This window comes from Orcinus orca, chromosome 15, assembly GCF_937001465.1.
Source record: "Orcinus orca chromosome 15, mOrcOrc1.1, whole genome shotgun sequence".
In the NCBI taxonomy this organism is placed as follows: Eukaryota; Metazoa; Chordata; class Mammalia; order Artiodactyla; family Delphinidae; genus Orcinus; species Orcinus orca.
The window spans coordinates 16724425-16751045 of record NC_064573.1 but is presented as its reverse complement, the minus strand read 5'-3'; the positions used below and the strand labels follow the sequence as shown (position 1 = coordinate 16751045).

The 26621-nt window shown below is 40.0% G+C and overlaps 1 protein-coding gene and 1 long non-coding RNA gene across 4 annotated transcripts in view; one reads left to right on the top strand and one right to left on the bottom strand.

Annotated features, from left to right (window-relative positions):
- Nucleotides 1–22794, top strand: part of LOC117200750 (uncharacterized) — a 52205-nt gene extending 29411 nt beyond the window's left edge. Inside the window, exons 3-4 of the long non-coding RNA XR_007471914.1 lie at nt 18365–18630; nt 21495–22794. This is a non-coding gene — a long non-coding RNA (uncharacterized LOC117200750). The remainder of the gene's footprint in view (nt 1–18364; nt 18631–21494) is intronic.
- The window catches only part of ATP8B1 (ATPase phospholipid transporting 8B1), a 113042-nt gene continuing 103315 nt past the window's right edge, over nt 16895–26621 (bottom strand). For 2 of the 3 annotated variants that reach the window (XM_004268044.4, XM_033424909.2), the window contains exons 23-28: nt 24221–24444; nt 22982–23065; nt 21969–22214; nt 21506–21644; nt 19684–19814; nt 16895–18608 (exon numbers count right to left, since the gene is read on the bottom strand). In XM_004268044.4, coding sequence (XP_004268092.1) covers nt 18384–18608; nt 19684–19814; nt 21506–21644; nt 21969–22214; nt 22982–23065; nt 24221–24444 — 1049 coding nt within the window. In that variant the 3' untranslated portion in view covers nt 16895–18383. Of the gene's footprint in view, nt 18609–19683; nt 19815–21505; nt 21645–21785; nt 22215–22981; nt 23066–24220; nt 24445–26621 lie in introns of those variants that run through there. The other variant, XM_033424910.2, reaches the window with a different exon arrangement.

The window sequence follows — 26621 nt, the reverse complement described above, 5'->3', positions numbered from 1 at the left end:
TCCAGTGTGTGTGTGTGTGTGTGTACATGTATGAATGTGCATATGTTATACACATATACACATACATACCATGTCTTCTTTATCCATTCATCTGTTGATGGATGTTTAGGTTGCTTCCATGTCTTGGTTATTGTAAATAGTGCTGCCATGAACATTGGGGTGCATGTGTCTTTTCAAATTAGTGTTCTCCAGGTATAGATCCAGGAGTGGGATCGCCAAATCATATGGTAACTCAATTTTTAGTTTTTAAGGAACCTCATACAGTTTTCCATAGTGACAGCACCAATTTACATTCCCACCAACAATGTAGGAGGGTTCCCTATTTTCCACACTCTCTCCAGCATTTATTATTTGTAGACTTTTTTAAAATTTTAATTAATGAATTTATTTATTTTTGCTGTGTTGGGTCTTCGTTTCTGTGCGAGGGCTTTCTCTAGTTGCGGCAAGTGGGGGCCACACTTCATTGCGGTGCGCGGGCCTCTCACTATCGCGGCCTCTCTTGTTGCAGAGCACAAGCTCCAGACGCGCAGGCTCAGTATTTGTGGCTCACGGGCCTAGTTGCTCCACGGCACGTGGGATCCTCCCAGACCAGGGCTCGAACCTGTGTCCCCTGCATTGCCAGGCAGATTCTCAACGACTGTGCCACCAGAGAAGCCCTATTTGTAGACTTTTTAATGATGGCCATTCACACTGGTGTGAGGTGATACCTCATTGTAGTTTTGATTTGTATTTCTCTAATAATTACCAGTGTTGAGCATCTTTTCATGTGCTTATTTGTCATCTGTAAATCTTCTTTGGAGAAATGTCTATTTAGGTCTTCTGCCCATTTTTTGATTGGGTTGTTTTTTTGTTTGTTTTGTTATTGAATTATTCTCCTTCATTTCTGAAGGACAGCTTTGCCAGGTATATAGAATTTTTGGTTAACAGGTTTTTTTCTTTCAATATTTTGAATATATCATTTCATTCTCTCCTGGCCTGAAAAATTTCTGTTGAGAGATCCACCTATAGTCTTACAGAGCTTCCCTTTTATATAACTTCTCTTTTTTCTCTTGCTGCTTTTAGAATTCTTTCTTTGTCTTTGACTTTTTTTTTTTTTCTTTCGCAATACGCGGGCCTCTCACTGTTGTGGCCTCTCCCTTTGCAGAACACAGGCTCCAGATGCGCAGGCCCAGCAGCCATGGCTCACAGGCCCAGCCGCTTCGCGGCATGTGGGATCTTCCCGGACCGGGGCACAAACCCATGTCCCCTGCATCGGCAGGTGGACTCTCAACCACTGCGCCAGCAGGGAAGCCCCGTCTTTGACTTTTGATGGTTTAATTATAGTGTGCCTTGGTGTAGCCCTATTTGAGTTCAACATATTTGGTTCCTTTGGGCCTCATGGATCTGGATATCCATTTCTTTCCCCAGGTTTGGGAAGTTTTCAGCCATTATTGCGTTAAATATACTTTCTTACCCTTTCTATTTCTCTTTTCCTTCTGGAATTCCCACGATGCAGTTATTGTTTTGATTGTGTCCCTTAAGTCCCACATACCTTCTTCACTTTTTAAAATTCTTTTTTCTTTTGGTCCTGTGACGGGATTTCAAATGTCCTGTTTTCTAGAACATTGATTCTTTCTTCTGCATGGTTAAGTCTACTTTTGAAGCTCTTTATTGAATTCTTCAGTTCAGTCATTGTATTTTTCAGCTCTAGGATTTCTTGGTATCTGTTTGTTGAGGGTTTCTGTTACTTTGTTGAACTTCTTGTTTTGCTCATGCAATGTTCTCCTAATTTCATTTAGTTGCCTGTGTGTTCTTGTAGTTTACTAAGCTACTTTAAGAAGACTATTCTGAATTCTTTATCTTACAGCTGGTAAATCTCCATTTCTTCAGGATCAGTTATCAGAGCTTTATTAGTTTCCTGTGGTGATGTCATGTTTACCTGATTTTTCATGGCCCATGATTCCTTATGTTGTTATCTCCTCACCTGAGTTAGCAGGTTCCTCTTCCAGACTTTATTCACTTTGGCTGAGACATTTCTTCACCAGTCAGCTCAGTTTGGGCTTCTGGATGTGTCTGCTGGTAATAAACAGGTGGGGTTTACCATCAGGGTTTATTTTTCTGTGAGGACGCTGCCTGAGCTTTGGGGTTGGGAAATGGGGGAATGCCTCTGGCTGAGAACAGTTAGATAGGACTGCTGGCTTGGTTCCCTGCCCAAGCAAGGCTGTGAGATGGGTACTCTGGCCAGGCTTACTAGATGATTGGAACTAGGTACTGTACTCAGCAGTAGATGGCACTATGAAATAGCTTTCTTGCCCTGGTGGGGCAGCAGGACAGGCTCCAGGGGGTGCACAGCCTTTTGTTTGGGAACCTGAATCAGGCAAGACTGTGCACTGAATTCCTGGCAAGATGGGGCTACTGCTTTTGCTCTGTAGATGGGGAAAGCCAGAGGCTGTGCTCTTTGTTCAGGTACCACTGTAAGCAGGGCTATTGGGCGGATTACACAGGTTCCTGAGTGCTGTGGTTAGATTCCCTGGTCGAGTGGACCGAAGGCTCTATTCAGCAGTGGGTGGGGCTATAACTTAGTTCCCCTGCCCAGGCTAGTTCCAAGCAGCCTCACAGTGGAACCAGGTCAGACTTTCTGGCCTAGAGGGATTGGGAGCTACAATCAGCATGCTGGCTGTGACACAGCTCCCCTGCCCCTGTTGGGAAAGCCAGGTTGCAGGGCTGCAAAGCTCTTTGTTTGAAGACTGAAGTCAGACAGATCTGTACCCCACTGAATTCCCTGGTCAAGGTGTGCTACGTTCTTGGCTCTGCAGATGAGCACAGCCGCCGCTTGGGGCTGTCAGTTGTGTGCTACAGGTAAACTCATTCTGCCAAGATCTGAGCACTGGCTGTTGCAAGCCCCTCTCCCCTCTCCATCACAGTCAGATTTCCAGTGGTCAAGCACTGCAGATCTACCCACAGTCCCTGTGGGGCAAGACCAGAGTGTAAGCTCCCAAGGAACAACCCAGAATGCTGGAGGAGCTGGGTGTGCACCCTGGGCTCTTTTTCCACGGCAGGAACTTTAGGCTCAGGGAGACCCCTCAGAGTGGGGCCATGCTGCCTTGGGGAGGGGCAGTGTGATCAGCGTGTAACCACTCCTCTTACCCTTCTAAGGAGGTCTGTCTTGGTCTGTGTTGCAGGGGGGTGCTTTAGCCTCTCTCCAGCCTCCTAGGATCCTCTCAGTGGAGTCTTGTCAATGAATGGTTGTTAGTTGATCTCCTTATGAGGGGGAGTGAAGTCAGGAACAACCGATGTTGCCATCTTGGTAACATTACTCCTGAATATCTTCTTTGTTGAAGCATCTATTCAAATCTTTTGCTACTCTTGAGGTATGGATCCAAGCTCATTGTTTTGGTTTTTTTACGTGTGAATATCCAAATGTTCCAGCACCATTTTTTGACAAGGCTATCCTTTCTCTATTTCATTTCCTTTGTACCTTTGTCAAAAATTGGTTGTTCATATATACGTGGATTCATTTCTGGACTTTTTACTCTGTTCACTGACCTATTTTCTGTCTTTAGGCCAATATCATGCTGTTTTGATTACTATATAGCTTTATAATAATTCTCCAGATCAAGTAATGTTAGCTTCTCCGACTTTATTTTTCTTTCTCATTTTGGCTATTTTAGGTTCTTTGCATTTCCATTTAAATTTTAGAATCAGTTTGTCAATTTTTACCCGAAAAATCCTATGAAATTTTGATTGGGATTTTGTTGAATCTATAGATCAATTTAATCTCCTTCCCCTCTTTTGTTTTATACATAAAAGGTAGCCACCACAAACACAGTTCTGTACCTGGCTTTTCTCACGTCATAATGAATCATGGAGATCTTATTCTCTGATAGTCTCCATTACAGTGTCATTGTGTTCTGTCGCGGGAATGTACTTTACTTCATTTAACCAGTCCCTTGTGATGGATTTCTAGTTCATTGCCAGTGTTTTGCTATTATGAACAGTACTGCAGTACAATAGTACATGTCATTTCCCTTGTGGGCAAATATAGCTGCAGGATAAATTTGAGAAATGTGATTGCTAGGTCAAAAGATATACACATTTAAAATTTTAACAGACGTTGCTAAGTTTTTAAGAGTTTTCATCAATTTATATTCCTACCAGTAATATTATAAAATAGAGGGTTTGTTTGCCATAGTCTCAGTGTTGCATTGCCAGCCTTTTTCTTTTTTGCCAAGTTGATAGGTGAACGTGGTCCACTGAATCATTTTGATTTGCCTTTATTACAGATAAGGTTAAACATCTTTGTGTGTAGGAGTCTTTTGTTTTTTTTTTTCGTGATTTCTTTGTGTGCTTTGCCCATTTTTTTTCTGCTGGATTGTTGGAGTCTTTCAGATCCAAGGAAGTCTTTATTTATTAGGGAAATTAGCTCTTTGTCTCACAAGTTGCAAATGTATTTTTATCCACTTTACCATTTATTATTATTAAGTTATTTATTTATTTGTTTTTTGGCGGTGTTGGGTCTTCGTTGCTGCGTGCGGGCTTTCTCTAGTCGTGGTGAGCAAGGGCTACTCTTCATTGTGGTGTGCGGGCTTCTTGTTGCAGTGCCTGCTCTTGTTGCAGAGCATGGGCTCTAGGCATGCGGGCTCAGTAGTTGTGGCTCTCAGGCTCTAGAGCGCAGGCTCAATAGTTGCGACATGCAGGCTTAGTTGCTCTACGGTGTGTGAGATCTTCCTGGACCAGGGCTTGAACGTGTGTCCCCTGCATTGGCAGGTGGATTCTTAACCACTGTGCCACCAGGGAAGTCCCTACCATTTATCTTTGTTTTTTTGTTTTTTGCAATAAGGAAGGCTTTTACATTTATGTATTTGAACTTATTAGCCTTTCCTTTGAAGCTTTGTGTTTTTAGCCCCAGTGCCCTTTTTTTTCCTGGCTGTGCTGTGCGGCATGTGGGATTTTAGTTCCCTCAGCAGGGATTGAACCGGGCCCTTGGCAGTGAAAGCACTGAGTCCTAACCACTGAACCGCCAGGTAATTCCCTAGTCTTAATTAGAAATGCTTTCTTTACTCCAAGTCTGTATTTGAATTTTCTGATGTTTTTCTTCTAGTACTTTTATGAGTATTTTTACTTTCAAATCTTTTATTTATTAGCAGTTTATTCTACTACAGTGTAAGGTATTCAGTTTGTTTTCCTGTTGTTCCAACACCATTAATTAAAAAGCCTGTCTTTCCCCCACTGATTTTTTTTTTTTCCGGCTGCATTGGGTCTTCGTAGCTGCGCACAGGCTTTCTCTAATTGTGGCGAGCAGGGGCAACTCTTCATTGCAGTGTGCGGACTTCTCATTGTGGTGGCCTCTCTTGTTGAGGAGCATGGGCTCTAGGTGCATGGGCTTCAGTAGTTGTGGCTCATGGGCTCTAGAACACAGGCTCAGTAGTTGTGGCACACGGGCTTAGTTGCTCTGCAGCATGTGGGATCTTCCCGGACCAGGGCTTGAACCCGTGTCCCCTGCATTGGCAGGCGGATTCTTAACCACTGTGCTACCAGTGAAGCACACCCCCCCCCCCCACACTGATCTTTGATACCACCTTTATGTGTAGTAAATCTCTACATATGTTTGGGGCTATTTCTGGATCTTCTGATCTGTTCCATGGAATGTGTAATCAAGCATCAGAATCACACTGTTTAAATCAGTTTTAAAATTACATTTAATGTCTGGTAGCGGTAGTCTCCCCTCATTGCTTTCTCTGTTAGTTTTCTGGCTCTTATTAATCTTTTCACATGAACTTTAGAATCAGTCTGTGTATTAAAGAAAACTGTTGGCATTTTTATAGGGATCATATGCCATTTATATATTAGTGAGACTCAACTCTTTATGGTATTATGTCTTATCCAGGAACATGACATGCCTTTTATTTGCTTAACTATTCTTTTGAATTCACTACTGTTTTAAAGCTTTGTTCATAGAGGTCTTAGTTGTAAAGTTTATTCCTCAGTATTTTATCATTTTTGTTGCAATTGTAAACATAGTTGACCCTTGAACAACACAGATTTGAACTACACAGGGCCACTTTGTGGATTTTTTTTTCCAATAAGTACTGCAGTACTACACAGTCCATGGTTAGTTGAATCCATGGATGTAGAACTGCAGATATGGATGCCCAACTGTAAAGTTATGTGCAGATTTTCAACTGTGCAGGGAGTCAGCCCCCCTAACCCCGACCTTGTTCGAGGGTCAACTGTACCATCTTTTCCCCATTATATCTTCTGTTTGTTTTTGGTATAAATGAAAGTTATCTTTATATTTGTTTTGTTCCCATTATCTTGCTGAATTCTAACTATCATAGTTTTTTAGTTGACTCTACTGTGTTTTCCAAGAATACCACCATATTACCTTCAAAAGTAATACATTTTTCCTTTCTCACAATTTTTATGTATCTAATTTATTATTTTTTTTTGTCTAGTTGTATTCAAATTATTCTCCCCCTTTAAACTTCTTCCTTTTTTGGATTTGCTGTTATTTCTTCCGTTGTATCATTTAGAATTGCTTTCAGCCATAAGTAGCAGAAAACCTAACACAGCTTAAGCAAGTAAGGATTTATTTTTCTCATATGGAAGTAGTCTGGAGGTACTACTAGCAGTTCAACTATGTCAGTAACCTAATTTTCTCTCTGCCATCTGTCAACCCAAGTTGACACATTAAAATTAACCATCACAATGGGTATGGGCTTTTCTTTTGTGGTAATGAAAATGTTTTGGAACTTGATAGATGTGGTGGTTACACAACATTGTTTTTTATTTATTTATTTTTTGCTGTACACGGGCCTCTCACTGTTGTGGCCTCTCCCGTTGCGGAGCACAGGCTCCGGACGCGCAGGCTTAGTGGCCATGGCTCAACGGGCCCAGCCGCTCCACGGCATGTGGGTTCTTCCCGGACCGGGGCACGAACCCGTGTCCCCTGCATCGGCAGGCGGACTCTCAACCACTGCGCCACCAGGGAAGCCCAACATTGTTTTTTAATTTAATTTTTTAAAATTTTTATTGGAGTGTAGTTGCTTTACATTGTTGTGTTAGTTTCTGCTGTACAGCAAAGTGAATCAGCTATACATATATCCCCTTACACAATATTATGAGTGTACACTTTAAAATGGTTACTTTTATGTACATGAATTTCACATCAACTGAAAGAATACTAGAAAAACTGATTTTCTTTTTATACAAAACAATAACAAAGCTAAAACCACCTTAGCCTTCAAGGTTTTAGTGCTTACTTAGGATCAGTTTAAAGGTCTTCTCGCCATATAAATATGAAGAAGTAATGATGCCTCTGATAGATGCTGCTGATGGACTAATTCACTGCCCATTCCCATTGTGATGGTTAATTTTATGTGTCAACTTGGGTAGGCTGTGGTGCCCAACTGTTTGGTCACACACAAATCTAGATGTTGCTATGAAGGTGTTATTAACATTTAAATCAGTAGACTGTGAATAAAGCAGAATACTCTTTGTAATGTGAGTGGGTCTCATCTAATTAGTTGAAGGCCTTAAGATAAAAGTCTGAGGTTCCCCAAGGAAGAAGGAATTTGGCCTCCAGTCTGCAGCATAAAAACTCAGCTCAGTTTCCAGCCTTTGGACTCAAAACCACAAAATCAACCCTTATTGGAATTTCAGCCTGCCAACCTCTTACTTCGCACATTTGAAACTTGCCAACCCTCACAATGGTGTCAGCCAATTCCTTAAACACCAGTTAGTACTATTTCTCTGGAGAACTCTGACTAATACACCCATTTAGCATTTGTTCCCTGTACCCTCCTGTTCCCAGCCCCTGGCAGTCACCAATCAGCTGTCTCTATGGATTTACCTATTCTGGGTATTTCACATAAAAGGAATCATAAATATGTAACCTTGTGAATCTGGCTTCTTTTACTTAGCATGTTTTCAGGGTTCACCCACTATGTAGCGTGTATTATCATTTCATCCCTTTCTAAATTTTTTTAAAATTTAATTGATATAATTGACATGTAATATTCAAACATAATGAGTTGATATTTGTATATATTGTGAAATGATCACCACAGTAAGTCTAGTTAACATCCTTCAGCATACATAGTTACAATTTTATTTTCTTGGGTTGAGAACTTTTAAAACTTAGTCTCAGGACTTCCCTGGTGGTCCAGTGGTTAAGAGTCCATTATTCCCAATGCAGGGGGCATGGGTTCGATCCCTGGTCAGGGAACTAAGATCCTGCATGCCTCACGGGCGAGATTTGAGAGAGAGAGAAAAGAAAATTAAATTAAAAAAAAAGACTCTTAGCAACTTTCAAATGTACAATACAGTGTTATTAGCTAGAGTCACCATGCTGCACATTACATTCTCATGACTTATTTATTTTATAACTGGAAGTTTGTGTTTTTTTACCCCCTTGACCTATTTTTCCCACCTCCCAATCTGCCACCAGTTTTTTTGTATCCATGAGCAAAGGAGTTTTTTGGTTTTGTTTTTGTTTGTTTGTTTTTTATTGTTTTGTTTTTTAGATTCCACATATAAAGTGAGACCATATAGTATTTGTCTTTCTTTGGCTTATTTCACTTAGTATGCCCTCAAGGTCCATCCATGTTGTTGCAAATGATGAAATTTTATTTATTTTTTCATGGCCGAATAATAATACAACAGTTGTATATATATTCCACATTTTCTTCATTCTTTCATCCATTGATGGATGCTTAGTTTGTTTCCATATCTTGGCTATTGTAAATAATGCTGCTGTGAACATGGGGGTGCAGATATCATTTTGACACAGTATTTTCATTTACTTTGGATGAATACACAAGTAGAATTGCTGGATTGTGTGGTAGTTCTATTTTTATTTTTGAGGAACCTCCATAGTTTTCCATCGTGGCTGCACCAATTTATATTCCCACCAGCAGTGCACAGGTGATCATTTTCTCCACATCCTCACCAACACTTGTTATTTGTTGTCTTTTTTGGTTTGTTTTTTTTGTTTTTGTTTTCGTTTTTGCGGTACGCAGGCCTCTCACTGCTGTGGTCTCTCCCGCTGCGGAGCACAGGCTCCGGACGCGCAGGCTCAGCGGCCGTGGCTCACGGGCCCAGCCTCTCTGCAGCATGTGGGATCTTCCCGGACCAGGGCACAAACCCGTGTCCCCTGCATCAGCAGGCGGACTCTCAACCACTGCGCCACCAGGGAAGCCCTGTTGTCTTTTTGATAATAGCCATTCTGACAGGTGTGAGGTGATATCTCATTGTGGCTTTGACTTACATTTTCCTGATAATTAGTGATGTGAGTACCTTTTCATGTGTCTGTTGGCCATCTATATGTCTTCTTTGGAAAAATGTTTATTTTTTAGTTGTACTGTTTGTTTTTTTGCTATTAAGTTGTATGCATTCTTTATATATTTTGTATATTAACCCCATATAAGAAAAATGATTTGCAAATATTTTCTCCCATTCAGTGATGTCCTTTGCTGTGCAGCTTTTTAATTTGACGTAGTCCCACTTGTTTATTTCTGCTTTTATTGCCTTTGCTTTTCATGTCAAATGCAAAAAATTATCGCCAAGACTGATATCAAGGAACTTACCACTTATTTCAGGTCTTATGTTCAAACATTTGGTCCATTTTGAGTTAATTTTTGTGTATGGTGTAAGAGAATGGTCCAGTTTCATTCTTTTGCATGCAGCACCATTTATTGAAGAGACTGTCCTTTCTGCATTTTATATTCTTGGCTTATTTGTTGTAAATTAATTGACTATATATGCATGGGTCTATTTCTGGGCTCTCTATTCTGTTCCATTGATTGATGTGTCTCTTTAATGCCAATACTGTGCTGTTTTGATTACTATAACTTGTAATATTGTTTGAAATAAGGGAGTGTGATGAGTCCAGATTTGTTCTTCCTTCTCAAGATGGCTTTGGCTACTCAGAGTCTTTTGTGGGTCTTTACAAATTTTAGGATTATTTATTGTATTTCTGTGAAAAATGCTATTGGAATTTTGATAGGGATTGCATTGAATCTGTAGATTGCTTTTGGTAGTATTGACATTTTTAAAACATTAATTTTTGCAGTACATGAGCATGGAATATCTATGCATTTATTTGTGTCATCTTCAGTTTCTTTCATCAGTGTCTTACAGTTTTCATTGTACAGGCCTTTCACCTCCTTTTTTTTTTTTTTGCTCTTGTGTTATTAGTGTATAGAAACCCAGTAGGTTTTTATATATAATTGACCCTTGAACATCGTGGGGTTTGGGGCACTGACTCCCCACACACACACACACACAGTCAAAAATCTGCATATAACTTTATAGCTGGCACTCCGCATCCACAGATTCAACCACCAAGATTGTGTGGTACTGTAGTGTGTATTTATTGAGAAAAAGTAATGTGTAAGTGGATCCATGCAGTTCAAACTTCTGTTGTTCAAGTGTCAACTGTATTGATATTGTATGCTGCAACTGTACTGTTTTATTAGTTTTAACAGTTTTTTGGTGGAGTCTAAAGTTTTCTATAATATCATGTCATTGGCAAATATTGAGTTTCACTTCTTTCTTTCTGATTTGGATGCCTTTTCTTTTTCTTACCTGATTACTCTGGCTAGGACTTCTAAATCCATGTTTAATAAAAGTGGTAAGAGTAGCATCCTTAGCTTGTTCCTGATATTAGAAGAAAAAAAGCTTTCAGCTTTTCACCATTGAGTATGTTAGCTGTGGGCTTATCATATAAGGCCCTTATTATGTTGAGGTATGTATACCTCAACATAATATCTCTATACCCACTATACCCAGTTTTTATCATAAATGGATGTTGAATTTTGTCAGGTGCTTTTTCTGCATCTATTGAGATGATCATGTGATTTTCATCCTTCATTTTGTTACTGTACTGTATCACAGTGATTGATTTGTGGATGTTGAACCATCCTTGCATCCCTAGAATAAATCCCACTTGATCATGGTGCATGATCCTTTTAATGTATTGTTGAATTCTGTTTGCCTATATTTTATTGAGGTTTTTTTCATATATGTTCATCAGGGATATTGGCCTGTAATTTCCTTTTCTTGTGGCATCCTTTTCTGGTTTGGTATCAGGGTAATACAGGCCTCATAAAATGAGTTTGGAAGTGTTCCTTCCTCTTCTGGTTTTTGGAAGAGTTTGAGAAGGATTGGTATTAATTCTTTTAATGTTTTGTAGAATTCACCCATGAAGCCATCTGGCCCTAGACTTTTTTTCTTGGGAGGTTTTTAATTACTAATTCAATCTCCTTACTAGTATTTGGTCTGTTCAGATTTTCTGTTTCTTCATGATTCATCCTGTTAGATTATATGTTTCTAGGACATTTTCCATTTCTTCTGGGTTGTCCAATTTGTTGATATATAATTGTTCATAGTAATCTCTTAGGATCCTTTGTATTTCTATGGTATCAGTTGTAATTTCTCCTCTTTCATTTCAGATTTTATTTATTTGAGCTCTCTCTCTCTCTCTCTCTGGTGAGTTTCACTAACAGTTTGTCAATTTTGTTATCTTTTTGAAAAACCAGTTTTTAGTTTCATTGATCTTTTCTAAAATCTTTTTTTTTTTTTTTTTTTTTTTTTTGGTCTTTAGAGCAGTTATTTCCATTCTGCTCATTGTTATTTTCTTCCTTCTACTAACTTTGGGCTTTATTCTTCTTTTTCTAGTTCCTTGAGGTGGTGTAAAATCCTTGGGATTTTTCTTGTTTCTTGAAGAAGGCATTTATTGCTATGAACTTCCCTCTTCAAACTGCTTTTGGCACATCTTATGGGTTTTGGTGTGTTGTATTCCATTTTCGTTTGTTTCAAGGTATTTTAAAATTTCTCTTTTGATTACTTCTTTGATTCATTGGTTGTTCAGTAGTATGTTATTTAATATTCATATATTTGTGATTTTTCCAGTTTTATTCTTCTGATTGATTTCTAGTTTTATACCATTGTGGTCAGAAAAGATGCTTGGTATGACTTCAGTCTTAAATTTATTAAGACTTGTTTTGTGGCCTAACAAATGATCAACCCTGGAGAATGTTTCATGTGCACTTGAGAAGAATGTGTATTCTGTTACTTTTGGATGGAATGTTCTGTATATATCTGTTATGTCCATTTGCTTTAACATGTTTAAAACCAGTGTTTCCTTATTGATTTCCTGTCTGGATGATCTATCCATTCGTGAAACTGTGGTATTACAGTCACCTAATGTTATTGTATTGCTTTTTATTTCTCTCATCAGGTCTGTTGATATTTGCTGTATACACTTAGGTGCTCTTATGTTGTGTTCATAAATATTTACAAATGTTATATCCTCTTGTTAGATTGACCCCATTGTACCTATGTAATGATCTTCTTTATCTCTTATTACAGACTATTTTAAACTCTATATTATCTGATATAAGTATAGCCACCCCAGCTTGTTTTGGTTTTCATTTGCATGGAATATATTTTTCCTATCCTTTCACTTTCAGTCTGTGTGCCTTTACATCTGAAGTGAGTCTCTTGTAGGCAGCGTAGATGGATCTTTTTTCTTTTTAATCCATTCAGCCACTCTATGTCTTTTGATTAGAGAATTTAGTTCTTTTACATTTAAAGTAATTATATATAGGTATGTACTTATTGCCATCTTGTTACTTGTTTCCTGGCTGTTTTATTGTTCTTCTGTTCCTTTCTTCTCTTCCTTTCTGATTTGATGCTTTCCTGTAGTGGTATGCTTAGATTCCTTTATCTCTGTCTTTTGTGTATCTACTATGGGTTTTTTTCTGTGACTTACATGTAACAACTTATATTTATAGCAGTTTATTTTAAAGTGCTAACAACTTAAAAGTTTGAATGCATCCTACAGCTCTATATTTTTATTTTCTGCTTCCTCTTTTATGTTTTTGACGTCACAATTTACATCTTTTTATTTTGTGTATGCCTTAGCAAATTATTATAGTTACATTTTTTACTACTTTTGTCCTTTAACTTGTAAGGAACAGCACCAAGAAACGGAGGAGAGCTTAAACAAGCTTTATTTGGGAACGCTCCCGGGCGAGGTTCACTGGTCCGAGAGAAAGGGGCCAGAGAAGTCGCATCCGGGTGAGGGTTTAGGCAGAATTTATAGGGGAAGAAGGGAAAGGGGTGTGGTGAATCTGGGAGGGAGCAGGTTATTCCTTATTTGGTGGTCTCTTCGGGTATCGTGGCAATATCCGGTGCTGGTTGCATCAGTCTTGGGACCATTAGTCCCGCCCCTCAAAAGCGGGAAGGCTGGGCCGGGTGGAAAGTCCCCAGGTCAGTTCCTGGAACTGGGTGGTCCGGAATGTCTCCAGGTCAGTTTCTGGAACTGGGTGGTCTGGAAAGTTTCCGTCTGATGCAACCTGTGAGTCTGATTGCGTTCCCCTGCCTCGGGCTAGTTGGCCTTTACATAACTTTCATACTAGCTTTATAAGTGATTAATGTACCACCTTTATAACATTAGATTATTCTGAATTTTACTATATATTTACCTTTACCAGTGAGACTTTCATGTTTTCCTGTTACTGATTAGCACAGTTTCCTTTCAGCTTATAGAAGTCCTTTTAACATTTCTTGTAAGGCTGGTCTAGTGTTGATGAACTCCTTTAGTTTTAGCTTGTCTGGAAAACTCTTTATCTCTTCAGTTCTGAATGACAACTTTGCCAGATACAGTGTTCTTTTGTTCAAAGTTTTTTTTCTTTAATCACTTTGAATATATCATGCCACTCCCTATATTGCCTGCAGAACTTCTGCTCAAAAATCTCATGATAGTCTTAGGGGGGATTCTTTGTACATAAAAAGTTGTTTTCCTCTTCATGCTTTTAAGATTCTCTCCTTGTCTTTAACTTTTGACATTTTAATTATAATATGTCTTGGTGTGGGTCTCTTTGAGTTCTTATTTGAAACTATCTGTTCCTCTTGCACCTAGGTGTCTGTTTCCTTCCCCAGGTTAGGGAAGTTTTCAACTGTTGTTTCTTCAAATGAGTCTTCTCCTTTCTCCTATTTCTGTGACCCCTTTAATGCAAATGTTGGTCCATTTGATGTTGTCCCGTAAGTCCTTTAAGCTATCTTCACTTTTTTTCATTTTTCTTTTTGTTTCTCTGATTAGGTGAAGTCCACTGCCCACTTGTCCTTTCTTCTGCTTCATCTAGTTTACTGTTGAACCCCAGTAGTGTACTTTTCAGTTTGATCATTGTTTCTTCAGCTCTGTGACTTTTTTTTTAATTGGAGTATAGTTGATTTACTATGTTGTGTTAGTTCTTTCTGTACAGCAAAGTGAATCAGTTATACACATACACATATCCACTCTTTTTTAGATTTCCTTCCCATTTAGGTCACCACAGAGCATTGAGTAAAGTTCCCTGTGCTATACAGTAGGTTCTCATTAGTTATCTGTTTTCTATATAGTAGTGTCTGTATGTCAATCCCAGTCTCCCAGTTCATCCCACCCCCCAACCACCAGCTCTGTGACTTCTATTTGATACTTTCTTATACCTTCTATCTCTTTGTCAAAGATTTCACTGTGTTCATCCATTCCCTTCCTGAGCTTGGTAAGCATCTTTATGATCTTTGTTTTGAGCCCTTTATGAGGTAAATTACTTATCTGCATTACATTAATTCTTTTTCCGAGATTTTATCTTATTTCATTTGGAACATACTCCTCTATTTCTTCATTTTCCTTGACTCTCTGTGTTGGTGTCTATGCGGAGGTAAAACAGCCACCTCTCCTTAATCTTGAGGGGGTGGCCTCATGTAGGAGAACCTTGTCATCCAGCCCTGCCCTAGCTCTTGCTTGTCTCTCATACCTTTGTGATTGTCCAGGCTGCCCATTTTAATTTTAGAGGCTCTCAGTTGTTGAGCATGTGCAAGACCTGTCAGTATCCCATAGAGGAGGGTCTCGGTTAGCAGGCTTATTGGAAGCTAGACTCTCAGGTAGCAGCATATACAAATATATACAGTACTGAAGGACTGCAAGCATAAGCCCTGCTGGCTGCAAAAGCTGGATACCCTAAACGTGTCCCCCTGGGTATCAGTCACAAAAATTGGGGCTCCAGACAACTGTACAAACTCCTTTCTGAGAGATACTGGTGGGCAGATGGAGAGCACAAAAATGGTGTCCTCTGGCTTTTGTCCAAGGAGAGCATCTCAGTAGGTCCCTACATCCAACCAGAAGCCTGCCCCTCAGGCCAAAGCTCCAGGACAAGCAAATATTCCTTTATCACAGAATGACTGGGGTTTGTTTCAGTCTGCTGTCTCACTGTGCCCTGGGGGTGGTAGCAGGCCAAGAACTGTCTCCCCATTTATAACAACGCCATGGGATCCAGGAACACAAGCCCTGCTGGCTCCCAGAGGCAGGTGATTAAGGGGCATCCCCTAGGTGGCAGCCACAAAAACTGAGGCACCAGATGTAAAACCTGGGACCAGACACAGGTATGAGCTCCTCCCTGGGAGACAGTAGTGCTCTGATGGCTGTAGGGTGAAAGCGCAAAGAGAGTGCTCACGCTCTGAGGCTGCTGGAGAGCATTACAGTAGACACTTAGATGTGTGCTTCCTTGGAAATCTCAGGCCACAGTTATGAAGATAAGTTAGTGGGCCTCTCATAGTAAGACTCCTCGGACTGTTGCCTCTTGCTGTGCCCTGGAGATGGTAGTCGGTTAAGAACTCTTTTGCTGTTGGTTACAGGCCTGCTGGACCCATGAGCATAAGCCCCACTGGCCGCCAGAGCCAGGCAATCAGGGGTGTCCCCTGAGTTGTAGTCACAAAAACCAGGGTACCAGACATAAAAAAAAAAGGATACCAGATGCATGTAAAAGCTCCCCTCTGGAGATGCTGGTGCTCTACATTGCAGCATAGGGAGGGCATAAAGATGGTGCTGACTGGGGAAAAAAAGAATGTAGATTAAAATACTAAAAAGATGGTGCCCTGCCGGCAGGAGTGAGACAAAGATGGCATCCACCAGCCTTTGTCCTTGGAGGGTACCCCAGCAGGCATGTGTGTTAAATCTGACCCCTGCCCCTCGGACCAGCACTCTAAGGTAAGCAATAAAGCCTCTTACATAAAGTCTGGGTGCATTTCAGTTGGCTCCTTCTGTGCTGGGCCCTGGTGCAGGTGGGTCTGAGAGTATGAGCCTTTTTTTTTAATATATAAATTTATTTATTTATTTTTTGGCTGAGTTGGGTCTTTGTTGCCATGTGCGGGCTCTGTCTAGTTGCGGCGAGCGGAGGCTACTCTTTGTTGCGGTGTGTGGGCTTCTCATTGCGGTGGCTTCTCTTTGTTGTGGAGCACAGGCTCTAGGCGTGCGGGCTGCAGTAGTTGTGGCTCGCAGGCTCTAGAGCGCAGGCTCAGTAGTTGTGGCACACGGGCTTAGTTGCTCTGCGGCATGTGGGATCTTCCCGGACCAGGGCTCGAACCCGTGTCCCCTGCATTGGCAGGCAGATTCTTAGCCACTGTACCACCAGGGAAGTCCCGTGCACCAGAAGTTTTATTACAGCTATAACTTAGAAGCAGATTCTGACAAGACTTTTAGAAGCTGTCTTAAAATTTTCCTAAGCTTCATTCACATCACATGAAGGCAGCACTCACTTCCCAGCCCCTACTTTTGGTCAAGGCTTACCTTTGCTTTTATTCTGGCTCCAAAGAGTTGAGGTCACTTGGAAAAACTGTTCCCTAATATCCTAAGATGCACCCTCCCGGGATACAGTTGGTCTTGCCAACCATAAATCCATACCCTCTACCTCTGTAGTCTGATCCTTTTCTCAGCCACTTTGACCCTAACACTTAGTACCCTGCCAGTAACTTACTTCTTACCACCTATGTTCCTTTAAAAACCAGGCAGGCCTAGATTCTTCCATCATCTGCCCCAGTCTAAAATAAAAAACTCAGCTTAAAAAATATTTTAAAAGATTGTACTTCCAAAGATTTTACTAAAGCATTTATTTTTTAAACAAAAATATACATTAATCTCAGATTTACAGAATATAGAAATAATTTATCCAAAGCAATTTGCATTTTAAAATTGTTAATATTGCACCCAACCATGTAAGTCTTTGACACATTTGCATTGTCGACCTTTCCCACAATTTGCAAAACGGGAGAGAAATCTGAAACTGACAGAATTATTACACAAAAAAACTTACAATTTTTAAATTTACAAGATAAAGAAAAGTTGTAAACTTCCGGAAATTTACTTCCGTAGACTAAAGAGCTATATTCTTTTCATATCTAGACAATGAACTATATACATGCTGTGATTTCCTCATAAGGAATTCAAAGGAACAGATATTGTGAACATTCACAACCTAATGGTAAAGAACAGAATTATTGAAGACACTTCTCTGTCTTCACTGAAACATGGAAACTAGTGTGTGAAACACACAGAGTGAGAAAAGCCCCTGGATAAATAACTTTTACCTCTTTGAGGATAGTTTCCATAATTGCCTAAAGTTATGTTCAGTTTTAAAATGATACACTGTTAGTCTTAGAAATATGGCTACCAACAGCCTTTTCTCTCAAGACATAAGACAAGTAGAAAAGAGTGAGGTCTCTGTTCAAATCCCTTATAAAATACTTTACATATAGGCAAGCACAAAAGTTTGCTTTTCAAAAGAAAGCTTTGCAAAATATTCTGCAATTTATCACTGATACCCTCAGTTTTTAAAAGCTTTTTTTTTAAAAAGCCCATAAATATTTAAGTATCTTTTTTTAATGACAGTAGAAAATAAATGCACTTGGTACTACAGGAAGTGTCTGAAATAATATATAATAGTAAGAGTAAACGTATGTAATGTGCTCTTTTAACCTGGTAGTAAACTGAAACAGATCAAAACCTTGTACTTATGAAACGTGAAGTAATTTTTGTTGATTGAGCTGAATTAGTAAACCAATATGAGAACATGAAACCAGGCAGCCCCATTATCGACTCTGAAAAAGTCATCAGACCACTTAGCTTCTAGGGGATGAACATTCATGAATCTTTCGTTACTACCATTGTAAATAAAAGATCTTTGTTAGTAGGGTGGACTCCCGGAAAAAAGGAGCGTCTGAGAAATTTGTGCTGAAGATCCCAGACAGGAAAATCTAATTGTAATTTTACAGTACAATACCATTTGAACTGAAATAAGACGTTTTCTAATTCTCTTGTCCTAGATTGAGATGGGGTTAAAAACGTTCACTTTGAATCAAAACAAAACATCAACAGTTGAAGAATACGACTTTTCAAAAGGTCTCCTTGGCTTTGCTATTGCAGTAGTCCAACCCAAGTATTGTAGCTTGTTAAAAAGGTTATTGCCTTCAACATCCTCGTGACAAATTTTTTTTTTTTCCCCAAAAAGTCGAGTCTCTCATAAAAAAAGAAGACATTTTACTTTGTGTGATTGTTTTGCTACAGGTCACCTGAAGCAAATGCCTCAGCTCTCCACGGTTCGCCTGTATTCTGCCGTCCCATCGGCGATGACCGCATCCAGGGGATAGCGCTTCTTGCGGATGCTGCGCCCGGAGGAGATGAGGTCGGCATAGCCACGCTGGTGGGAGAAAGCGTAGGCCGAGCGCCGTGCGGACACGCCCCGGCGGAACACATTCTGCCGCCGCTTCCACTGCTCTTCGGCTTTTAACCGCTTTCGGTGCTTCTGAATCTACGAAAGCAGGAGAGATGGGGTAAGGTTAAAAAGAACTGGCTGCACACCTGCCTCATTTGGGGGCGGGCATAACCATACTCGCTTTAAAGTGGAGGAAATGGAGGGAGGCAGGTTACCTGACGTTTCTAAGCTCTCAGAGCTAGAAAATGGGGTGCCAGGATTCCCACTCCTAAACTAGTGCTCTTTCCATTTCATAAAGATACAGGTTTAGAAAAGACTGTTAGCCTCCTTCTGGGTTGCTACTGCACACCCTTGTCAGTGGAGGAGGGAAAGCTGGAGGATAGTGATACCTAGCAGCTGTTCTCTCCTCCTTTCTGATGGAAATGGAGTTTACTCAGGTACCATCCTCCTGCTTACAGCCACATTCCTCCATGTGGACGCCACCCCCAGGGGTAGGACTGATCGACTTGACTTGCCCTCTACTAGTCCAGGAATGGGCATGTGGTCTAATTCTGGCTAATGAGGCCTGAGAAAAGTGCTGGGCCCTTCCATAAAAAGTTGCCAGGCAAAACAAAAAGTTGCCAGGCTCCTAAGGGAAAGCAACAGCATAATCAGTCTTTAATCTTCCCCTGGATATTGATATGTCAGGACGCAATGCCGGGAACTCCTGTAGCCATCTTTCAGCAGAGGGGGGAGATGGAAAAAACCCCAGTTCTTTTTTGATAACATTAAGTTGCCCATCAGCTGAGCCTGAAACCTAGTTATGATGTGAGTGGAGGTGATACATCATCATTGAACCATTTTGAGCCATATCTCCCTGTTACTTGTAGCTCAAAGGATCCTGCTACAAGACTTTTCATTTTCCTTTAAATGAAGAAAAACCCCAACCTGTATGCAGGGCAAAATATTAATAGTATAATTGCTAAATTGAGAGGATAGATATATGGGGGTTCATTATACTATTTTCCTTTGATATTTGGTAATTTTTGTAATAAAAAAAAGAGTAGTCCTAAAAAATTTTCAGACCAAACTTCCCAAGAGCTTAGAATTTTGCAGGAAAGCTGCTTTGGGGAAATGCTTTGATTTCTGTGAGAGGCACTCAGAGTTAGGAGAAGATTTTCTTTTTCTATACCTTATCACTTTCTGATGGCCAAATGGTCATTGACAAGAATCGTGTGGCAACAACAGGCAGCAAGCACACAGCAACAGTCAGGATGATGGTCAACCAAATATATGGCTGTCTCAGAGCATTTGAAGCTGTGCCTGGAAGAAGCACAGAGAATGAATCACAGTGGTTTTCATCCCAAGGGGGGGCATAGCTGATATTCCACAGTCCACAAGTGGATTCTCTGTGGTGAGCTTTTACAACCAGATTGCCCTCCCAAGAACATCCCACCACTGCTCAAGGAATGAACATTTTAAAACCAGACTAAGCAAAGCAGAATTAGGCACATATTCTTTGGAACAAGGCAAATGTATATAAGTGAACATATAAATAGCGAAAAAAGAAAGTACATTTGTTGACATTGCATTAATTAAAAATGGAAAAGTAGGCAATTTATACTTTTGGATTTTTTCAGGAACTTAAAAAAGCACTTCCAATTTATAGTTTTGGTTTGAAACGCCATGTATTAACAATGGGCACTGCCATTTGTGGGATAAGCCTTATGCTGGGTGTTTTAGGTCATGCCACTTAATCATTTCTGAGAGAGGAGTATTGCCCTCTATCACATGAAGAAATGGAGAGTAAAAAAATTTGCCCAAGGTAACAGAACTAGCTATGGCAACTCCTGAATTAAAACCCATGTCCATCTGACTAGAGCTAGGCTTTTACCACTGAATTAGGCTACTAGTTTTTATGTCAGAGGAAGTAACAATTCAATTCTGTAATACAATCAGGTGACCATATACTACTCAATTTTAAAACTAGAACCAAATTTCTCACAATATTTTCTGTACTTACACTGTGAGTTTATAAAAATAATAGCATAAATGTGTATGGGTTTAAAACACATTCCCTGTGGGAATATTCTAAGTAAGTGGGTACTAAAATTTTAAAACACAGAGTCAGTAAGCAAGAACACAGTCATAAAAAAAATGAGCTCAATCCCAATAAGAAAAGGGTTACCACAGCAATTGTCTTTTATAACCCAACAACTGATCATTAAAACAAAGAAAAACCTAATCTTTTACAGGGAAATGAGTTTATGGGGAATTTTTTTCCACTGTGAATCCAAACTACTCTATCCATAATAAGATGTTCATAAATTCTAATTCATGCTATTTATAATATTTTGATATTTATCATTTCATTCTAGCATTTGTCAATTTGTCATATATTTTATATAGCTGTAAACTGTTTTGTTTTCCATAAGTTATTGCTTTGTATATGTATTTCCAATGATGCAGTCCACTTTTAAGTTCTAGAATTCCATCATCTGGGATTCATAGTTTGTTTAGCTAATTTTATATTCTTAGGTCTTAGGGAGGGTTATTTCCAATTTTTAAAAGACAATTAGAAATGTTGTAGTGATACAGTCTTTGTACAGATTATCTTTCCAAAATTTGGTGTGTTTCATCTTAGGGTATTTTCCCCATGTGGAAGTCCTGGATCAAAATGTACACAAAAATTCATTACATATTTCTAGGTAGTGCTTTAGAAAGATTAAACTATAGTGCTACCAGCAATACATGTATTCCCAGTTTCCCAATAACCTACTAATATTAGGTTTTATGGAAGAAAAAAAGCACAATTATAGCTTAGTTATTTTAATTTGCTTTCCTCCCATCACGTTACCACCCTTCCAACCCACCACCCCCAATTCTAGTCAGGACATTAATTTTCCCTAGCAGTAATTTACAGTTTATGTTTTTACTTACCCTGAAGTTATGTCAGAATCTAAATTAATGACATTTTTCTATTTATTTATTTTTGGAATTTAGAAAATACCAACCTGTAAATTGAAATGCAGATGGAAAGAGAACATGTATTCCGGCACTATGAAGGTCAAACATGATGCCAAAATAAATTGCAATGCTTCCAAAAATTGAAAAAGCATTCACAAAAGTCCAATAAGAAGTATCCAAGCCAATCTGTTGGGAAACCAGAGAAAAACAGAGCACTCATTTTGGGGAGTTAGCAAGAAATAAAGGATCTAAGGATTCTGAAAATAGAATTCAGCAATTTAAGCATGGTATGGCTTGGATACTGAACAATCAGAAGCTATCTTTGGCTCAGGCAAGAAATAGGAAATATGTTTGGTATAAGGGATGAGAATAGCATCCATTCATATTTGCAAAGCAGCAGAGCCTCAGTTGGAGGAAGAATGGGAGCCAGGCGGATGTGCACGCTGGTCTACATACAGAAATGCATACAGTACCAACAGGTACTGAAAACAGTTGACTAAAGCCACATACCTGGAAATTGACTGTTATTACAAGAGCAGAGGCAATTGTGACAGCAAAAGATTGGTAGTCTGAGGGCGCCTCTCCATCCTGTCCCACAGTTTGCAGATAAGCTCCAAGAGGTATGAAGAAGAGGACCAAAGATGTTAAAACCCCGTGCAACAAGCTTACGAAGAATCTCCGGTAGTTGAATAGTAAGTCTCTTTGTCCCACCATGTATAACCCGGGGAAGCGGAGGCTCAGTTTGTCGCTCACATCCTTAAGGGGAAAACACAATTACAGTTGAGTGCTGTCCATCAGGATCAAAGAACTCAAGAGATACGTCACAACCTCTATCTCGAAAGGAGTTGCAACTTGTTAAGTTCTAGGAAGGCAAAAACTAAACAAGATGATAAATCCTGAATAATTTCATTGTGCAGAGAGCAACCTCGTTACTGTAGTCCACCATCATTTGATATTTAATTCTGAGACTAGGTAAAGTATTACTATTTTGCTACTTAAGAAAGCAGATCAGTAATGTTTAAAGAAGTGTAGGAAGCCCATTTTTACTTTCTGAGAATACATTTTTTCTAATACTTTGGGAAAGCATTTTCACATACACATCGATGAGTTAATTCCAAATTATTCTTTTTATTCTTGAAAGCAGTTTCTGTAAAAGTTGCTACTAGATAGAATGCGGACTAATTTGGAAATTAAACCTGTAAGTTTGGGGAGGTATTAAAATAATTTACTTTAAAGATGTGTAAGTTGTTATTGTAGAGACATACTGTTAGGTATCTAACAAGAAAATCTTAGTGTCCGAAATGAGGGTAATAAACTCTTTTGTCAATGAATTCAACCCAGGCACAGAAATCCTCTTTTCTTACTATAAAACAAGCATAGCAGTTGCTCTTGTTGCCTGACAGCAGAAATATAGTAGGGTTTACTCAGAAAGAAGTGAAAACCAAAAGAATGCATTGAAATATTTGCTTTGAAACAGTCACTCAGTCTGTCCAGAAGCGACCCTGTCAGCGCCAGGCTCCTACCTGGTCGAGCAGCCCCATGAGGAGGACGGGCAGGCTGGTGTAGATCACATTGTAGAGGGTGATGAACCAGTCTTCGTACGCGGTCTGTGAGGAGATGACAGAGTCTGTGTCACCGACGAAGAAATGTTGCCCACCTAGTTAATACGTGCGCATCTGCCCTCAAAGCAGGGGTGTCCCCAGGGAAAGTAAACACCCCTCCCCCCACCAGCTATGCCAGTAGCAGGCACGAGTTTGTTTTGATGGAATGGACAGAATCAAAGGGCTTTCCACAGGCAATTATCTTCCCCGTAAAATAAGTGGGGAAATAGACTGAAAAGTTTTTGGAAAAGGAGTCTGGTCTATTTGAAGAATGCTGGAAAACAAATCTGTTCATCGTCTTTTAATATCCCTTTTATTAATGAATTAGATTACATACAACTGGTTCAAAAGCATGTAAGTACCGTTCAAATATACTTTTCTCTTGCCGGTCCAGCATTTCCATTTAAACATTTTATAAACCAGAATTTGAATATAAGATGCTTCTGAAAAGGATAAGCAAGGCTGTGCACACCCCAGTCCTCAGTGGGGGATAGAGGAAATGGGCTTACTCAGCACCAACAGTGATACACCATCCTGCACAGAAACAGGAAGAAGGCCCCAACCTTGCTCAAAACCCCAAGACATCGTGGCCTCCAGTTTCTACACCTGGCCTCCTCTCATGCCAGTTGTCTGTAGCATAGCATCAAAGAAGTTTGGACAACCACAGGCACTGACTTAGGTTTTTTGCTAATGGTGTGTTTCTGCCATATCAACAATTTAACATTGCAAAATGTTAAAATTTAAAAACCAACAGTGGAGACGTGATGTTAGATCTATGATCATCCCCAATTTATATAATCCCTTCAGCCCCAATGTAATTTTATACTTAAATTTGAACAATTTTTTCAAAGTTGAACAATTTGTTATCACTATTCTTAATGGCAAGGTGACTTGGGAAAAAAAAAAATCTATGGTGAAGGCAAAGACACATAAACAAAAGTCAACAGACCAGGAACAAATCCTACCTTTTTAAAGGCAAAATAAAATAGGTTTAAAGCACCAGAAACATTTTAGAAGATTCATAAACTTAATCTGTACCTCAGCTGTTAAGAGAGAGCACCAAAACTGCAAATATGGAGGGGGAAGAAAATTTCAGACGTAGTTTTATTCATGTAAGAGAAGAGCTCTACTCATTTAATAATAATGATGATGGTATATTACCTGTGCAGAGTACCCGTTGAAGAAGGAGTACCAGAAATGAACCAAAGTAAATGAAAAGTTTTTATAAAAGAAGTATCGTAGGAACTTGCACATCCTTATGTAAGACCACCTGCCGTGCACCAACAGCAGTCTCTGCAAGTATCTGAACTGTGCAAAGGAATAGTCACTTGACATGACAGCTTGCATGCCTTCTTGTCCACTTATTCCAACACCAATGTGGGCAGCTGTGGGGGTGGGGAGAAGATAACTGAATCATAAGCTTATTTTAAGGCAAAACATTGAGATGATAAAAATGTTTCCGTAGCAATACAAAAAAACCCTCAAATTTATGAAACAATAAATGTGAAAACTGTTGCTCACCATCCCCCACCCCCAGCTTCTGAACTCAGAAGTACGAGTTGCTAAACATAGCACGTGGTTGGGCTTCCATAAATATTTGTGAAAGGATCTCAAGTGGGTAATGAATTCCATTTGGATTATCTGCCCAGCTCATAAGCCATCCTTCTCACCCAAAGGGTGAGCCCCAGGCATCCATGTGTACCGTGTGTCCCTGCCTCCCTGGCCACAGCTGAGTCAGCCATGGGCAGATACATAATCTATGGTAGATACTACGAATTGGCTCTCCTTCATTCTAGAACTTTTGTTCTAATTGGAGAGGTGGGAAAGCAAATAAAAACCCTACATTGCTTCGACTCCCTTGCAGTTAGGTTCTCTTTGTGAATTAAGTTCCACTTGTTTGGACCTGCTTGTGACTTGGAAGCAGAAGCAAATTGGAGCCCAGCATCCCTTCCCTTTTTGGCATTTCTGCAGCAGAATTCATATCCATTCTCCAGCTGCCCAGATGTTGATAAACAACTGCAAGGGCTTCTCAATTGGAAAGCTCTTCAGAGGAGCCTCAAAGCTAGAAGCTCCTCTGGTGAGTGACCCAGACGTGCAGACACAGCCTAGAACCTACTTCTTCAGTTCATCCAGAATTTTCATGAGCACCTGGTCCCCTCTATTAATCACTTCCTGCTTAAAGTACCTAAAGGGATCTGTTTCCCTCAGTCTCTTGGTATTTTGGAGTTAGGATTTGGGTGTGTTTGTGTTTGGAATTTTAACATGTAAATTTTTGAGTTGTGGGATGGATATACTTCTTTCTGAGGGGCAGAGAAATAAAGTAGTCTAGAGAAAGGATGAGAGAGAAGGGCAGACACTGGGTTCCTGGTGCAGCTTCAGGTCCTGGTTCTAGCATATTCCTGAGGCCTGGCTTCTTGAGCAGCATGAGACATATTTGTAACTTTTAAAATAGGTTTCTTTTTGTCTTAAGCTAACTTGAATTGTTCTCCAGTACTTGCAACCAAAAGTGTTTAAACTTAGATACTGTTAAACTTTCAAAGGCTTATGCATGGCCCACTGAGACCCCAAGACACAGTTGTTTTGAGGAGGGGAGGTTTCCAGAATGGATAAAAATGAAAGTCCCAATTTTATCCATCCTCCCCATAGTCATTAAACCACATGTTCCACTTAGAGAATTACGAGTTTTATCTAGGTCTTAAGAGTCATGGAAGTGAGATCATTTTTAGAACATGTGTTGCAGAATACAACCTATTACTACTCAGACCCTGAGAAGTGCCTGCCAGCTCAGCAGAGTCTCCAACTAAAAGAAGCTCCACAACTCCTGCCCCACTTGCAGAATACAAGGTCTGGCATTAACACAGTGACTTGTCCAAAACCTAAGTTTTTAATAACACTTTGCAATTCTATAAAATAGAATTAACTGCATCTCAGTCAATACTTACAACCTCTTTATACACATAAATAGTTCTTAATGACCAGTTGTGGTTGCCAAACTCTTCTTTCCTACCAAACCATGGCCTTCTTTTCTGAACAAATAACGGGGAAATGTTGAGATTCTGTCAGAGACAAGGAAGAGGAGCCACCGCCCCAGGCCCTGACATCCAGTCCAGCCTCTGCCGAGCAGACCAAGGGACCGTATGTGAAGTGTACACTGCCACAGTTAAAGCGGCAACTGAACAGATGTACTTTATCAGGCCACACTGCTTTTTGTTTGTATTTTCCTAAAACCTAAACATAGGCACCTAGACTTCCCTGAAGTTGCCGATGTGGTTTCAAATGCCTGCCCGGTAGGCCACTTCATAATTCCCTGACAAGCTGGTCGCTTCCGTTTGCCTCTCTAATGCTGCCTGTTCATTCTCAGGATTTAGGCCAAGGAAAATAACAGCCACCAGCCATCTTCAGGCCCAAGCGGGAGAGAGGGCAGTATCCGAGGGTCCTTGGATCCTTGCTAGGGGCAAACCATGGTGGACTGCAGTTCCCTCCACTTCTCCTAGACTACACCACTAACCATGAAACATGTTAGCAAATGGTCAGATTTTTTGGACACTTAAATTTCACTGTA